The 18,415-nt window shown below is 49.6% G+C and overlaps 1 protein-coding gene across 1 annotated transcript; it reads left to right on the top strand.

Annotated features, from left to right (window-relative positions):
- Positions 1 to 17: 17 nt before the first annotated feature.
- Positions 18 to 16,532, top strand: APEH (acylaminoacyl-peptide hydrolase). Its single transcript, XM_075832003.1, has 22 exons — positions 18 to 125; positions 2,543 to 2,672; positions 3,357 to 3,483; positions 3,749 to 3,839; positions 3,913 to 3,988; positions 4,097 to 4,248; positions 5,210 to 5,347; positions 5,421 to 5,512; positions 5,587 to 5,627; positions 12,057 to 12,178; positions 12,463 to 12,523; positions 12,601 to 12,698; positions 12,778 to 12,832; positions 12,908 to 12,996; positions 13,073 to 13,211; positions 13,822 to 13,905; positions 13,977 to 14,057; positions 14,143 to 14,231; positions 14,383 to 14,573; positions 14,655 to 14,757; positions 15,864 to 15,970; positions 16,053 to 16,532. The coding sequence occupies exons 1-22, from the start codon at positions 111 to 113 to the stop codon at positions 16,156 to 16,158; spliced, it is 2,187 nt and encodes a 728-aa protein (XP_075688118.1). The 5' UTR covers positions 18 to 110; the 3' UTR covers positions 16,159 to 16,532.
- The last annotated feature ends 1,883 nt before the right edge of the window (positions 16,533 to 18,415 follow it).

Below are 18,415 nucleotides of genomic sequence, written 5' to 3'. Positions count from 1 at the left end.
GCCCTGCCCCCATGTGTGGGTGAACCAATCAGTGAATCCGGGAGGGACCACTGTATCTGTGGCAGGGGTGACAGCTGAAGTTGTGCCTCTCCCCCCGGACGTGTGGTGTAATGGCGGCTGCTCAGGTAGGTGCTGCCTCGTTCCGGGACGGAGTGTTTGGGGCCCGGCTCCTGGGGGCCACAGTTTGTGTGCTAATATAGGACCCAGGTGGGACTGTGGCAAAGCTGTGAGATTTAACTCTTGAAGAACTACAATTCCCAGCAGCTTGTGTCGTAGCCTGTCCTGCCTGTAAGGACTCCAGAGTGGGGACTACAACTCCCAGCAGTATTTACTCTCACAGCTTCCCACTTTTTGGACGGTCAGAGATTTTTCTTGATTATTTATGGTTGCTATAGAAACTGAAGATCCAAATTGCTGATGATCGGCCGCGAGGAGCCGGCGCCGGCCGTCATGTCCTCAGTTCTGTCCTCCGGGCCCCTGACAGCGCTTGTTGGGTCCGGCGGGCGGCAGCGTTACCCGTTACTTCGCTAGTTCTGGTATCGCATGTAGAAAGCGGCGTCGGAGCATCGGGACCAAACACTTCAGAGAGAAATCCGGCTGCGGCGTGACGGGACCCGGTGCGATCAATCGGCTCACGTGGCGTTTCAGGAAGAGTCCGGCGTCACGTGGCGTTTCAGGAAGAGTCCGGCGTCACGTGGCGTTTCAGGAAGAGTCCGGCGTCACGTGGCGTTTCAGGAAGAGTCCGGCGTCACGTGGCGTTTCGGGAAGAGTCCGGCGTCACGTGGCGTTTCGGGAAGAGTCCGGCGTCACGTGGCGTTTCAGGAAAAGTCCGGTGTCCTGAGCTCTAACCCCTCCCCCCCGCTGATGACAGACCCCTATAATGAAGATCTGCCCTGCCCTAACACGTGGGACTCCCCATGAAGTAATAATTCTGGAGCATCTCTTCTCAGGACCCTCTGTTATTCCTCCTAGAAATGTATGAATAAGTGGGTGTTACCAGTTGGGGGCGTGTCCATACAGACTGACACTGTCCAATCAGTGCTGGGAGATGAGACTGCAGGACACGCCTATTTGATAAGGAGAAGAGTAACAGTTGTCAGGTTATTCACACATTTTTAGGAGGAATAACAGAGGAACGGGACCACACCGAGTCCTAAGAAAAGATATTCCAGAATGATTTGGGGATTACAAGGAATAAACAGGGGAGCGGCCCGTCCGTCATACAGATCTCTCAGGCGGGAGTCACGCTGCGACTTGTGGCGATTTTCCCGTGTTTATCCCGTAGACTTCTCTACAGGACGTTCAGAAACGCCAAAAAGCGCAGGTTACATTTTAATAGCGCCAACGGTTTTAGAAGCTCAAATTGCCAGAGAAATTCTGTGTGGGAAGACGTCTGAAGGCGCAGCAGGGACCGGAGTCCAGAGTAGGGACCGGAGTCCAGAGTAGGGACAGACCCTCTAAAAGAGGTATCTAATAGTCACATGGTGCGGTGACGTCATCAGGTCAGAGGCGGGGCATCCAGTAATCTGCATTCTATGTAATAGCGCGGCAGCTACGTGGGGGTGGGGTTGTCTGTATATTACAGCTAGGGGCGGAGCTAAAGGCTCATGGGCCTTGGTGCAAGAATTCAACTTGGGCCCCCCTAATCCTCCCCAACACCCCCAGACCCCTGTGCGCTCCCCTTGCTTAACAGCTCCCCCAGTATAATGCTGCCCCCATACCCAGTATAATACCGCCATTTGTGCCTTATTGAAGAATACCCAATAATGACTTCCTGATCCCCGTTCCCACGATGAGTCGGGGTCCTTCCTTCCTTCCTTCCTTCTCCTCCTTTGGCCTGTTCTGTGAGAGACCCTGCGTGATGACGTCACCGCACCTGTCTGCACCGAGCCGCTCATGGCACAGTGATTGCTGGAGCAGGAAGTCGTCTGCTCCGTGCTCCAGCATTGAATTCAACTGTATCTACGTCCTGAGGACCCGGGACCAACGCGGTCAGCGCTGTGTGGCAACCGCGGCCCCCCAGGCTTAGGGACCCGGTCGCCACTGATTAGAGGTCCACGTACATCGTGGCCTGGACGTCCCTTCAGCGCAGTCCCTGCAGTCGATACTGGTGCGATCAGGGTGTGTTTGGCACTGGACACGTGAGCTTGCGCTCTAGCAGGCGTTTTCCTGCTTCACCAGGGGATTAGAAGAAGAATCTTCCCGACAGTCATTTTCCGCGTGACCAAGTGTGAGATGTCGGCTCAGCGGCGGTGGCGTTGTCATGTGACGGGAGCGCGAATCACAGGTAAACACAGCCGCCATTTACCGGAGAGCGCGGCGACGTCACCACGATATGAGGGACGATACCAATCTCCTGTCGGCTTACTGGGAAAGCTGGGTGACAACCAATATGGCTGCCGTGTCTTCTCCCAAGGTTGGCGTCGCCCTCCTGCCTCCTGAATGGTAGATCTGCTCAGCTGATCAGCGACGCCCCCGTCCCGCATTGCGGCAGATTTGGGCAGACGCCATTTTCCAGTTTGATATTTTGATTGTTTTACAGTTGATCAGTAAACCCAAGGACATCGCCGCGTTATACCGCGACCTCAGCCAGTTCCCCTCCCTCTCCAGCGCCTCCATCGGACCTGAGGTGACCACGCAGTATGGCGGAAAGTACAGCAACATCTACACAGGTAACCGAAGCTCCGCCTCTTAAAGGGCCGGTGTCCGGTCTCATGTAGGTAAAGCTCCAACATTGTATCATGAAATGTTCTGCAACTTTCTAATAGACTGTCAATTCCTCACTATTTACAAGATCTCTGCTTCCTGTGAGTAAATGAAAGCATTCATGTCCTGCTCACACAGCTGAGGGTTTGTTACGTGCTCTTGTCTCCACTGATACATTATGACAAGCCCAGCAGCTGTGTGGGCAGGACTAGGTCAGGTTGTTTTCCATTTGCTGACAGCAAGCAGAAATGTTGAGAACTTGGGACTTGTTGATTATCCCGAGTAGTCGGAGCCGTCCGTGCTGTACACTGCTGACTGTCCAGCTGCCACCTGGAGGGTGAATGTCCGGGCATTGGACCAGAAATGGTGAGTCCAGGGCGGTCAGCGACTAGTCCAGGCTGCGGGGCGCGTCCATGACTGGTTCCATCTCCTGATCAGAGGCTTCTGGGAAAGTTGTGACTACCAATCACAGCTCCCACAGAATGTCACCCAGCTTTCCTGGAGGCCTGAATGTCCGATCTCCCCGGTTATACGGTGACACTGCCGGGCTCTCACATCCGGGTGACCACCGCTGCGGGGGCTGTGATGGCGGCCATATTGCTTGTCACCCGCTGCACCACGGTTTTGTGACCCCGGTTATTTCTCTGCAGAGTGGTCACAGAGAGATCTGGATCGCAACGAGCAGGTGAAGTTTTGCCGCCAGTACATCGTCTTCCATGACAATAACGCCGTGGTCTATTCCGGCGCCTGTGGAAACGGCAGCGAGATCAAAGGAGAGTAAGTAAATCCCCGGGGCACAGAGCGGGGACAGGAAAAGTCCTGATATTCATAAACGCCGGTCGCACGCCAGATTACTAGTCTAATGGTGCGGCGCGTGGCGGCTCCTGAAGACGATGGCGGCGTCTGCTGCGGCAATGCACTGTGTACGTGCTGCGGACTCTTCCATTATGTTCAGGAGCCGGGGGAGGGTGCGCATGTGTGGGTCTTACTGTGGGGGTCACCAGTGTCCAGTATCATGCGGACCCCTCTGCTGTATTCCCAGGCTGCTCAGTAGTGAGTCCCCCTCGGGAGCGCTGAAAGCCGTCCTGCGGGAGACCAGGAGTAAGAGCGGTGAGGACGTGCAGTTTGTGGAGGTGAGGGGCCGCGGCGCTGACCACGTGCGCTGAGCTCCTTCTCTGATCTCACCCGCGACTCTTCTCTTTCCAGGTCTGGGACAGAAACCGGAAGGTGAAAAGCATCAACCTGACAGCGCTGGGTAAACACGGGAAGGTGTACGAGGACGGTGAGCGGTGGCGGAGTCATTGTAGAGTGGAGAGGTGGCGCCTCGCGCTGGACCCCCCCACCCCTGTGTCCGGTCCGTTCCCTTAGGTTTCTCCTCCTCTCCCCGCAGAGCAGTTCGGGTGTCTGTCCTGGTCGCACTCGCAGACGCACCTGCTGTACATCGCCGAGAAGAAGAGACCGAAAACCAAGTCGTTCTTTGATGCAGGAGATCGCGCGGTGACGTCAGAGGAGGATGAGGATGGCGCCGGGAAAACCGTGAAGGTCAGTGCCGACCCGGAGGGGCAAATGTGTGGAGCGCCCTAAACGGAAATGTGGCGCGTTCTTTTCTGGTGGGTCAGTCGTGTAGCAGGCTGCTCTGTAGGGGTGGACAGTGACGCGGCAGGAGACGACGGTGTGTGAACGGAGCCGCAAGACAAAGTACCGGAGATGACGGCTGCACGCACTCACTGGGCGCCACATACTTCAGACCTAATGTCTGCCCCACCCCCGCAGAGCTGACCGCCCGTACACCAGTGGCCTCCATCACTCTCCATGTCACATCTGCCCCACCCCCGCAGAGCTGACCTCCTGCCCACCAGTGTCCTCCATTACTCTCCATGTCACATCTGCCCCACCCCCGCAGAGCTGACCGCCCGTACACCAGTGGCCTCCATTACTCTCCCATTCACATCTGCCCCACCCCCGCAGAGCTGACCTCCTGCCCACCAGTGTCCTCCATTACTCTCCATGTCACATCTGCCCCACCCCTGCAGAGCTGACCTCCCGTACACCAGTGTCCTCCATTACTCTCCATGTCACATCTGCCCCACCCCCGCAGAGCTGACCTCCTGCCCACCAGTGTCCTCCATTACTCACCATGTTACATCTGCCCCACCACCGCAGAGCTGACCTCCCGTCCACCAGTGGCCTCCATTACTCTCCATGTCACATCTGCCCCACCCCCGCAGAGCTGACCGCCCGTCCACCAGTGGCCTCCATTACTCTCCATGTCACATCTGCCCCACCCCCGCAGAGCTGACCTCCTGCCCACCAGTGTCCTCCATTACTCTCCATGTTACATCTGCCCCACCCCCGCAGAGCTGACCTCCCGTCCACCAGTGGCCTCCATTACTCTCCATGTCACATCTGCCCCACCCCCGCAGTGCTGACCTCCCGTCCACCAGTGGCCTCCATTACTCTCCATGTCACATCTGCCCTTCCCCCCACTTTGTCGTTGCTGCAGGGGGATGAGTTTGTTCTTCATGAGGACTGGGGAGAAGGTTTAGTGAATAAGAGCGTGCCGGCGCTTTGCGTTATGGACATCGAGAGCGGGAACATCTCTGTACTGGAGGGAATCCCCGGTGACGTGTCTCCGGGTCAGGTGAGTATTCCCCGCCGTCATCCTTGTTCTACCGCCCCCTCCTGCATGTGACGCGCCTGTCTCCTCTTCTCAGGCCTTCTGGTCCCCGGATGACACGGGCGTGCTGTTTGTGGGCTGGTGGCACAGCCCCTATCGCGTCGGCTTGAAGTACTGCGCCAACAGAAGGTAACAGTAAAATGCGCTCAGCCGCCGCTCCCGCTATATAGTCACCCTAATGACGGTCCACTTTCTGCTCCCAGATCCGCTCTATTCTTCGTGGACCTGACTGGTGGAAAATGTGGTGAGTAGGAAAACTGAGCCTGAACCCCAATAACCCCTGCACCCCACCCTCCATCTTATCTGTAACTCAGCATCAGTACAGGATAAGTAATGTATGTACACAGTGACTACACCAGCAGAATAGTGAGTGCAGCTCTGGAGTATAATACAGGATGTAACTCAGGATCAGTACAGGATAAGTAATGTAATGTATGTAAACAGTGACTCCACCAGCAGAATAGTGAGTGCAGCTCTGGAGTATAATACAGGATGTAACTCAGGATCAGTACAGGATAAGTAATGTAATGTATGTACACAGTGACTCCACCAGCAGAATAGTGAGTGCAGCTCTGGAGTATAATACAGGATATAACTCAGGATCAGTACAGGATAAGTAATGTAATGTATGTACACAGTGACTCCACCAGCAGAATAGTGAGTGCAGCTCTGGAGTATAATACAGGATGTAACTCGGGATCAGTACAGGATAAGTAATGTAATGTATGTACACAGTGACTCCACCAGCAGAATAGTGAGCGCAGCTCTGCAGTATAATACAGGATGTAACTCAGGATCAGTACAGGATAAGTAATGTAATGTATGTACACAGTGACTCCACCAGCAAAATAGTGAGTGCAGCTCTGGAGTATAATACAGGATGTAACTCAGGATCAGTACAGGATAAGTAATGTAATGTAAGTACACAGTGACTCCACCAGCAGAATAGTGAGTGCAGCTCTGGAGTATAATACAGGATATAACTCAGGATCAGTACAGGATAAGTAATGTATGTACACAGTGACTCCACCAGCAGAATAGTGAGTGCGGCTCTGAAGTATAATACAGGATATAACTCAGGATCAGTACAGGATAAGTAATGTATGTACACAGTGACTCCAGCAGAATAGCGAGTGCAGCTCTGGAGTATAATACATGATGTAGCTCAGGATCAGTACAGGATAAGTAATGTATGTACACAGTGACCCCACCAGCAGAATAGTGAGTGCAGCTCTGGAGTATAATACAGTATGTAACTCAGGAACAGTACAGGATAAGTAATGTAATGTATGTACACAGTGACTCCACCAGCAGAGTAGTGAGTGCAGCTCTGGAGTATAATACAGGATGTAACTCCGGATCAGTACAGGATAAGTAATGTATGTACACAGTGACTCCACCAGCAGAGTAGTGAGTGCAGCCCTGGAGTATAATACAGAATACAACTCAGGATCAGTACAGGATAAGTAATGTAATGTATGTACACAGTGACTCCACCAGCAGAATAGTGAGTGCAGCTCTGGAGTATAATACAGGATATAACTCAGGATCAGTACAGGATAAGTAATGTATGTACACAGTGACTCCACCAGCAGAATAGTGAGTGCGGCTCTGAAGTATAATACAGGATATAACTCAGGATCCGTACAGGATAAGTAATGTATGTACACAGTGACTCCAGCAGAATAGCGAGTGCAGCTCTGGAGTATAATACATGATGTAGCTCAGGATCAGTACAGGATAAGTAATGTATGTACACAGTGACCCCACCAGCAGAATAGTGAGTGCAGCTCTGGAGTATAATACAGTATGTAACTCAGGATCAGTACAGGATAAGTAATGTAATGTATGTACACAGTGACTCCTCCAGCAGAATACTGAGTGCAGCTCTGGAGTATAATACAGGATGTAACTAAGGATCAGTACAGGATAAGTAATGTAATGTATGTACACAGTGACTCCACCAGCAGAATAGTGAGTGCAGCTCTGGAGTATAATACAGGATTTAACTCAGGATCAGTACAGGATAAGTAATGTATGTACACAGTGACCCCACCAGCAGAATAGTGAGTGCAGCTCTGGAGTATAATACAGGATGTAACTAAGGATCAGTACAGGATAAGTAATGTAATGTATGTACACAGTGACTCCACCAGCAGAATAGTGAGTGCAGCTCTGGAGTATAATACAGGATTTAACTCAGGATCAGTACAGGATAAGTAATGTATGTACACAGTGACCCCACCAGCAGAATAGTGAGTGCAGCTCTGGAGTATAATACAGTATGTAACTCAGGATCAGTACAGGATAAGTAATGTAATGTATGTACACAGTGACTCCACCAGCAGAATAGTGAGTGCAGCTCTGGAGTATAATACAGGATGTAACTCAGGATCAGTACAGGATAAGTAATGTAATGTATGTACACAGTGACTCCACCAGCAGAATAGTGAGTGCAGCTCTGGAGTATAATACAAGATATAACTCAGGATCAGTACAGGATAAGTAATGTATATACACAGTGACTCCACCAGCAGAATAGTGAGTGCTGCTCTGGAGTATAATACAGGATGTAACTCAGGATCAGTATAGGATAAGTAATGTATGTACACAGTGACTACACCAGCAGAATAGTGAGTGCAGCTCTGTAGTATAATACAGGATGCAACTCAGGATCAGTACAGGATAAGTAATGTATGTACACAGTGACTCCACCAGCAGAATAGTGAGTGCAGCTCTGGAGTATAATACAGGATGTAACTCAGGATCAGTACAGGATAAGTAATGTAATGTATGTACACAGTGACTCCACCAGCAGAATAGTGAGTGCAGCTCTGCAGTATAATACAGGATGTAACTCAGGATCAGTACAGGATAAGTAATGTAATGTATGTACACAGTGACTCCACCAGCAGAATAGTGAGTGCAGCTCTGGGGTATAATACATGTATCTAAGACAGGATAAGTAATGTATGTACACAGTGACTACACCAGCAGAATAGTGAGTGCAGCTCTCGAGCATAATTCAGGATGTAACTCAGGATCAGTACAGGATAAGTAATGTATGTACACAGTTACTCCACCAGCAGAATAGTGAGTGCAGCTCTGGAGTATAATACAGGATGTAACTCAGGATCACTACAGGATAAGTAATGTAATGTACACAGTGACTCCACCAGCAGAATAGTGAGTGCAGCTCTGGAGTATAATACAGGCTGTAACTCAGGATCAGTACAGGATAAGTAATGTATGTACGCAGTGACTCCACCAGCAGAATAGTGAGTGCAGCTCAGCATTATAATACAGGATATAACTCAGGATCAGTACAGGATAAGTAATGTAATGTATGTACACAGTGACTCCACCAGCAGAATACTGAGTGCAGCTCTGGAGTATAATACAGGATATAACTCAGGATCAGTACAGGATAAGTAATGTAATGTATGTACACAGTGACTCCACCAGCAGAATAGTGAGTGCAGCTCTGGAGTATAATACAGGATGTAACTCCGGATCAGTACAGGATAAGTAATGTAATGTATGTACACAGTGACTCCACCAGCAGAATAGTGAGTGCAGCTCTGCATTATAATACAGGATATAACTCAGGATCAGTACAGGATAAGTAATGTAATGTATGTACACAGTGACTCCACCAGCAGAATACTGAGTGCAGCTCTGGAGTATAATACAGGATATAACTCAGGATCAGTACAGGATAAGTAATGTAATGTATGTACACAGTGACTCCACCAGCAGAATAGGGAGTGCATCTCTGGAGTATAATACAGGCTATAACTCAGGATCAGTACAGGATAAGTAATGTATGTACACAATGACTCCACCAGCAGAATAGTGAGTACAGCTCTGGAGTATAATACAGGATGTACCTCAGGATCAGTACAGGATAAGTAATGTAATGTATGTACACAGTGACTCCACCAGCAGAATAGTGAGTGCAGCTCTGGAGTATAATACAGGATATAACTCAGGATCAGTACAGGATAAGTAATGTATGTACACAGTGACTCCACCAGCAGAATAGTGAGCGCAGCTCTGGAGTATAATACAGGATATAACTCAGCATCAGTACAGGATATGTAATGTATGTACACAGTGACTCCACCAGTAGAATAGCGAGTGCAGCTCTGGAGTATAATACAGGATGTAACTCAGGATCAGTACAGGATAAGTAATGTATGTACACAGTGACCCCACCAGCAGAATAGTGAGTGCTGCTCTGGAGTATAATACAGGATGTAACTCAGGATCAGTACAGGATAAGTAATGTAATGTATGTACACAGTGACTCCACCAGCAGAATAGTGAGTGCAGCTCAGGAGCATAATTCAGGATATAACTCAGGATCAGTACAGGATAAGTAATGTAATGTATGTACACAGTGACTACACCAGCAGAATAGTGAGTGCAGCTCTGGAGTATAATATAGGATGTAACTCAGGATCAGTACAGGATAAGTAATGTAATGTATGTACACAGTGACTCCACCAGCAGAATAGTGAGTGCAGCTCTGGAGTATAATACAGGATATAACTCAGGATCAGTACAGGATAAGTAATGTAATGTATGTACACAGTGACTCCACCAGCAGAATAGTGAGTGCAGCTCTGGAGTACAATACAGGATGTAACTCAGGATCAGTACAGGATAAGTAATGTAATGTATGTACACAATGACTCCACCAGCAGAATAGTGAGTACAGCTCTGGAGTATAATACAGGATGTACCTCAGGATCAGTACAGGATAAGTAATGTAATGTATGTACACAGTGACTCCACCAGCAGAATAGTGAGCGCAGCTCCGGAGTATAATACAGGATGTAACTCAGGATTAGTACAGGATAAGTAATGTAATGTATGTACACAGTGACTCCACCAGCAGAATAGTGAGTGCAGCTCTGGAGTATAATACAGGATATAACTCAGGATCAGTACAGGATAAGTAATGTAATGTATGTACACAGTGACTCCACCAGCAGAATAGTGAGTGCAGCTCTGGAGTATAATACAGGATGTAACTCAGGATCAGTACAGGATAAGTAATGTATGTACACAGTGACCCCACCAGCAGAATAGTGAGTGCAGCTCTGGAGTATAATACAGTATGTAACTCAGGATCAGTACAGGATAAGTAATGTAATGTATGTACACAGTGACTCCACCAGCAGAATAGTGAGTGCAGCTCTGGAGTATAATACAGGATGTAACTCAGGATCAGTACAGGATAAGTAATGTAATGTATGTACACAGTGACTCCACCAGCAGAATAATGAGTGCAGCTCTGGAGTATAATACAAGATATAACTCAGGATCAGTACAGGATAAGTAATGTATATACACAGTGACTCCACCAGCAGAATAGTGAGTGCTGCTCTGGAGTATAATACAGGATGTAACTCAGGATCAGTACAGGATAAGTAATGTAATGTATGTACACAGTGACTCCACCAGCAGAATAGTGAGTGCAGCTCAGGAGCATAATTCAGGATATAACTCAGGATCAGTACAGGATAAGTAATGTAATGTATGTACACAGTGACTCCACCAGCAGAATAGTGAGTGCAGCTCCGGAGTATAATACAGGATGTAACTCAGGATTAGTACAGGATAAGTAATGTATGTACACAGTGACTCCCCCAGCAGAATAGTGAGTGCAGCTCTGGAGTACAATACAGGATATAACTCAGGATCAGTACAGGATAAGTAATGTAATGTATGTACACAGTGACTCCACCAGCAGAATAGTGAGTGCAGCTCTAGAGTATAATACAGGATATAACTCAGGATCAGTGCAGGATAAGTAATGTAATGTATGTACACAGTGACTCCACCAGCAGAATAGTGAGCGCAGCTCCGGAGTATAATACAGGATGTAACTCAGGATTAGTACAGGATAAGTAATGTAATGTATGTACACAGTGACTCCACCAGCAGAATAGTGAGTGCAGCTCTGGAGTATAATACAGGATATAACTCAGGATCAGTACAGGATAAGTAATGTAATGTATGTACACAGTGACTCCACCAGCAGAATAGTGAGTGCAGCTCTGGAGTATAATACAGGATGTAACTCCGGATCAGTACATGATAAGTAATGTAATGTATGTACACAGTGACTCCACCAGCAGAATAGTGAGCGCAGCTCTGGAGTATAATACAGGATGTAACTCCGGATCAGTACATGATAAGTAATGTAATGTATGTACACAGTGACTCCACCAGCAGAATAGTGAGTGCAGCTCCGGAGTATAATACAGGATGTAACTCAGGATTAGTACAGGATAAGTAATGTATGTACACAGTGACTCCCCCAGCAGAATAGTGAGTGCAGCTCTGGAGTATAATATAGGATGTAACTCAGGATCAGTACAGGATAAGTAATGTAATGTATGTACAGAGTGACCCCCACCAGCAGAATAGTGAGTGCAGCTCTTGAGTATAATACAGGATATAACTCCGGATCAGTACATGATAAGTAATGTAATGTATGTACACAGTGACTCCACCAGCAGAATAGTGAGTGCAGCTCTGGAGTATAATACAGGCTGATGTCTTTAGCGGTTGTTTCTCTTGACGGAGACTTGCGTTGCTTTTTAGAAATCTCCATCTTTAACTCATCATTTGCTGGACTTCTTTTCTATCTGTTTTCCAGAAACCCTCTCATGTGACTCGTCTGCCGTCTTCTCGCCGCGGCTCAGTCCAGACAAGTGTCGCATTGTGTATCTGAAGTGCAATGTGTTCGGCCCCCACCAGCAGTGCTGCCAGATGCTCATGGTTGGTTCCTCCGCTCTCTGGTCATAGTGACAACATGGGGGACACCCAGAATCCTCCTTTAATAAGCATCACGTGGAGTTTATTGTCCTTGTTGATTCTAACACGAAGTAGGTTGTGTGGGGGAGGGGCAGGGTGCCCAAGGGCTCTGTATGACACTTCAACATGTTGCGGGTTAACTGAGGGGCCCCACAACAGATTTTGCCTCCACTGACTCGGCCTAGACGATCAGGTGACTGTAGATTATACGGATATAATGTGACGGTTCCTCCTTTCCTATGTTTCAGTATGACTGGTACACTAAAGTCACCTCCACCGTGGTGGACATCGTTCCCAGGTCCACAGATGGTGAGTGATTCCGCGCGCGCACCCTCCTCCTCCTCCGCTGGCAGCGCCCTCACCTCTCTTTGTTGTGTTTCCCCCAGGGCAGTTTGAGGGCATTTACACGACGTTGCTGGCGCCATTCTGCTGGTCGGCGGACAGTCAGCGAGTCATCGTGGACACGGCGCTGCGCAGTGGGCAGGTGAGGGGCTGGAGGGGCATCACACCAGGGTCCCGGCCGGCAGCCATTGTGTAGACTCATGTCCTGATCTCCCTCGCAGGTCCTGTTTGTTGTGGACACAATGACGGGACAGGTGACCGCCCTCCGGTGCAGCGGTAAGCGTCTCGTGGGGACCGCCTCCGTGATGGCAGCTTCAGTGCCGCGCTGACGTCTTCTGGTTTCTTCCTCAGAATCTTCTCCCGGGAGCTGGAAATTAATGGCCATTGACCGCGACCTCCTTGTTGTCAGATTTTCTTCCCCCAATTGTCCCCCGACTGTGGTGAGTCCTCCCCCCCCCTCCGCCACGTTCTTCGGTTTCCCCACCACCCTTATAAGATTTATCACTTTATCTGCAGAAAGTGGGGTTCCTGCCGCCGGCTGGTAGAGAATCGGACGTCACGTGGGTGTCTTTAGAGGAGGAGAACTCCATGGCAGACGTCGACTGGAGCTACAAGTGCCATAAACCCCCTCCAGAGCAGGAAAACCCCCAATATCGTAAGTAGCTGCGGGGGAGGGGGCGTATAATCCTGACTTCTATACACAGAAGAAACCTCTGAAATGCTGACCTAGTCCTGCTCACACAGCTGAGGGCTCGTTACAGTGTATCCGTGTAGGTAGGAGTTATCAGCCTGTAGTACTGGAGAGAGATTGGTGCAGCTAATATGCTCAGAGGATTGTCTACACTGATACATTGTGACAAACCCTCAGCTGTGCAACCAGGTCAGGACTGGTGTAAACTAAATGTTTGCATTTACTGACCGCAAGCAGAGATCTTGAATATGGTGAGGTATTGAAATGCAAAGTATATTAGAAAGTTGCGGAACCTTTCATGATGCAGTGGCAGGAGTGTGGCCCCGCTGTGTGTGACGCCTTGGTGTCCGCCCCGCTGTGTGTGACGCCTTGGTGTCCGCCCCGCTGTGTGTGACGCCTTGGTGTCCGCCCCGCTGTGTGTGACGCCTAGGTGTCCGCCCCGCTGTGTGTGACGCCTTGGTGTCCGCCCCGCTGTGTGTGACGCCTTGGTGTCCGCCCCGCTGTGTGTGACGCCTTGGTGTCCGCCCCGCGGTCCTAGACGGATTTCCTCTGAGCTTTTCCTTCTGTCTTGTAGCCGGCCTGGACTTTGAATCCATCTTCCTGAAGCCGCGCGGCGCCCCCCCGGACGGCCGCCTCCCCCTGGTGGTCTATCCTCATGGTACGTTACTGGTGGTCTCCTCATCCCTGTCCTGTTACCGGTCCCTGTATCACAGTGTCTTCTCCCTGCAGGGGGTCCGCACTCCATGTTTGTCAGTGAATGGATGCTGTTCCCGGCCGTGCTGTGTAAGATGGGCTTCGCTGTGCAGTTAGGTGAGGGGGGCCGGGGGTGGATCTGCTCTGGCTCATACTTTATACACCGGCCCCCGGTCACTCCCCTTCTGTCTGTATTTTGCAGTGAATTACAGGGGGTCCCTAGGATTTGGGCAGCACAGCGTCTTGTCTCTGCTGGGGAGGATTGGAGATCAGGATGTGAAGGACATGCAGGTAAGGGGGGTTCCTGGTGGGGGGGGGGGGTCTTCGGGGTGGGTCTTCCTGGCAGGGGGGGCTTCCTGGGGGGGGGGGCTTCCTGGGGGGGGGGGTTACTGGTGGGGTGGGGGGGTGTTCATCACTTCTGATTACTGCCCTCCCCCTCCAGACGGCAGTGCTGCAGACTCTACACACCGAGCCCGTGGATTCACGCAGAGTTGTGCTGTGCGGCGGTTCTCATGGAGGTTTCCTCTCCTGCCATCTGATTGGACAGTTCCCCGAGTTCTACAAAGCCTGCATTGTCCGGAACCCGGTGATCAACATCCCAGCGATGGCCGGATCCACTGACATACCGGACTGGTGAGATCCGCTCCTCATGTCCAGACCCTCACACCCTAATAACCGTAAGTAACCTCCGACCTCTCCCCCCCCCCCCCCCAGGTGCCACGTAGAATCCGGCCTGACCTTCTCTTATGAGGCGCTGCCGGCGGCCGCACAGTGGGGGGACATGCTGAACAAGTCCCCCATCATCTACGTGTCTAAGGTACAGGATGAGCTCGATCACTTTATTCTATACAATTCAGTTACAAGTGAATAACAAATAAATCATGAACAAAAGTATGTGCCCCCCCCCCCCCCCCCCCGTGTCCGGTGGTTGAGCGTCTCGGTCCACAGCCCTGGTCAGTATTCTGCAGCTGGTTCTCCGCTCTTTTTTCCTAGATTTTAGGACGTGGCTCCAGGGGTTGTCGTGCGTTCATCCACTGGTCATTAGTGAGTTCTTGCAGGAATATGGGGGTCCGTCCGGGATGACAGTCTGGTCTTGGATGAGGTCGGGCTCTGTGCAGTCAGGTCCTTCCCCTCTATATGGACCCTGCTCTGTGCCCCGGGGCGGTGCCTGCTCAGAGAGCGGGTTCTTACTGAAACTGCAGCCACAAAGTCAGATTCCCCCCATCACGTTGTATCTGCAGCATTAAGAGCCGTGACGCCCGTAACCATAAAAAGACCCCGAGCCGTGAAGGGCTGAGCGTTGCTTCTCCTCCAAACTCACTGAGGTTCTCCTATCCCAGAATCCTCCCCCAGACTGTAGACTATGAAGTTGATTCTTCCCTCCGGTGCCGGCAGCTTTGCCCCCCTCCATCTGATACCTGGTGAGACTCGTGGCCGCTGCTCGACCATGAAATCCACGCCGCTCTGGATAAACAGTTCCGGGGCTGATGTCGATCATCCGCGCTGCACCCCACACGTCCCTGCACTGTCTTCTCACACGTGACTGGTGTGGATCCAGCAGGACAGGGAGCTGACGATCAGTGACCCCCATCACTAGGCCCCGTGCTGCTGCCACTGACGGGAGGTTACAGGACTGGCTGCTGCGTTCTAGGTCCCTAATGGATGGGGGCGCACATACTTCTGAGCATGTAGCACATCTGGTAGGATCATTCTGATAAATCATAAATATCATGAACGACCACAGACGACGCAACAACATGTTATACAGGATGTAGAGTGTGAGCCCCTCGGGGGTGGAGCCAGAGCTGTGGCGGAAGATGACAGGATTGGTGGTCGCTGGGTGTAGAGGAGCCTTTGCTCTCTGGTATCAGGGACCTCCGGGGTTAGAGGTTGGGCAGTATCTGACCATTGTCCTGCCCTCAGGTGAAGACCCCCGTGCTGCTGATGCTGGGAGCAGAGGACCGGCGGGTCCCGAACACTCAGGGTCTGGAGTATTATAAAGCGCTGAGAGCTCACGGGGTGGAGGCGCGGTACGTTCCAACAACTAATGTCCGCCATTAACATCCACTGCTGTAAATACTCTGTGCCGCTATTCACTGCTGTTCCCCGCAGGTTGCTCTGGTATCCCGGGAACAATCACGGCTTGTCCAAGGTCGATGCTGAATCTGACGGCTTTATGAACATCGCGCTCTGGATCCTCCGACATCTGGAAGAATGACCCCCCCTCCCCCCATTAATCTGTAAAGGACGGGATCTCCCGGAATATTCCAAGTTCACAACAGGACAGGTCCTCACTGGTTAACTAATGCACGGCCGGAGCGTGTCCCCTCCCCCACTGTGAACTGATAGAAGTCCCCGCTGTACTCCAGCTGCTGCAAAACTACAACTCCCAGCAGGCCCTGCCTGCAGCGGAAACACGGGCGAGGCTGAACCCTGACACCCCCCCCAAAATAAGTGATCACGTCTATGACTCCTCCCACCGCGCCCTCGTCCATCTACAGATCTTTATCTCCCGCAGGAACTTTTTTGTCCTCGTATTTAATGTCAATTTTTCTAACGATTTTTCAGCAATAAAATGTCTCCGGTCCGGCGGCCCCGGCGTCTTCATCGTCTTATGTTATCGGGGGACTTGTTAAAAAAAATCCATAAATAACTGCAGTACATTCAGAGCTGGAATCCTGACGCCATCGCTGCTTTCTGTGTGATTCGGTGATTCTTCGTCCATGTAAAGTCATGTGACCACAAAGCGCCCCCCGAGGTAAAGGAAAGACGGGGGCAGAAATCCAGCGCTGAGTATACGACAAAGTTATTTTATAAGGTTTCTATTATTTCAACTAAACAAAAGGCTGTACAAAAAAAAAATGTCAGTCAGTAACAGGGGGCGGAGCTGTGACAACCTCTCACACATGATATACAGGCTGGTTGTCAGTAGTAATAGATGAATAGCTGTTACTGTATATAAGATGTGTGGATCTCATGTCTGATCACAGTGTAATTATATTATATATCAGTGATGTCAGTAACAGGGGGCGGAGCTGTGACAACCTCTCACACATGATATACAGGCTGGTTGTCAGTAGTGATAGATGAATAGCTGTTACTGTATATAAGATGTGTGGATCTCATGTCTGATCACAATGTAATTGTATTATATATCAGTGATGTCAGTAACAGGGGGCGGAGCTGTGACAACCTCTCACACATGATATACAGGCTGGTTGTCAGTAGTAATAGATGAATAGCTGTGACTGTATATAAGATGTGTGGATCTCATGTCTGATCACAGTGTAATTATATTATATATCAGTGATGTCAGTAACAGGGGGCGGAGCTGTGACAACCTCTCACACATGATATACAGGCTGGTTGTCAGTAGTAATAGATGAATAGCTGTTACTGTATATAAGATGTGTGGATCTCATGTCTGATCACAGTGTAATTATATTATATATCAGTGATGTCAGTAACAGGAGGCGGAGCTGTGACAACCTCTCACACATGATATACAGGCTGGTTGTCAGTAGTAATAGATGAATAGCTGTTACTGTATATAAGATGTGTGGATCTCATGTCTGATCACAGTGTAATTATATTATATATCAGTGATGTCAGTAACAGGGGGCGGGGCTGTGACAACCTCTCACACATGATATACAGGCTGGTGGTCAGTAGTAATAGATGAATAGCTGTTACTGTATATAAGATGTGTGGATCTCATGTCTGATCACATGTAATTATATTATATATCAGTGATGTCAGTACAGGGGGCGGGGCTGTGACAACCTCTCACACATGATATACAGGCTGGTTGTCAGTAGTAATAGATGAATAGCTGTTACTGTATATAAGATGTGTGGATCTCATGTCTGATCACAATGTAATTATATTATATATCAGTGATGTCAGTAACAGGGGGCGGGGCTGTGACAACCTCTCACACATGATATACTGGCTGGTGTCAGTAGTAATAGATGAATAGCTGTTACTGTATATAAGATGTGTGGATCTCCTGTCTGATCACATGTAATTATATTATATATCAGTGATGTCAGTAACAGGGGGCGGGGCTGTGACAACCTCTCACACATGGTATACAGGCTGGTTGTCAGTAGTAATAGATGAATAGCTGTTACTGTAGTATAAGATGTGTGGATCTCATGTCTGATCACAATGTAATTATATTATATATCAGTGATGTCAGTAACGGGGCGGGGCTGTGACAACCTCTCACACATGATATACAGGCCGGTTGTCAGTAGTAATAGATGAATAGCTGTGACTGTATATAAGATGTGTGGATCTCATGTCTGATCACAATGTAATATTATATATCAGTGATGACAGTAACAGGAGGCGGGGCTGTGACAACCTCTCACACATGATATACAGGCTGGTTGTCAGTAGTAATAGATGAATAGCTGTGACTGTATATATGATGTGTGGATCTCATGTCTGATCACAGTGTAATTATATTA

This window comes from Rhinoderma darwinii, chromosome 7, assembly GCF_050947455.1.
Source record: "Rhinoderma darwinii isolate aRhiDar2 chromosome 7, aRhiDar2.hap1, whole genome shotgun sequence".
In the NCBI taxonomy this organism is placed as follows: Eukaryota; Metazoa; Chordata; class Amphibia; order Anura; family Rhinodermatidae; genus Rhinoderma; species Rhinoderma darwinii.
This window is presented reverse-complemented; position numbering and strand designations above follow the sequence as displayed.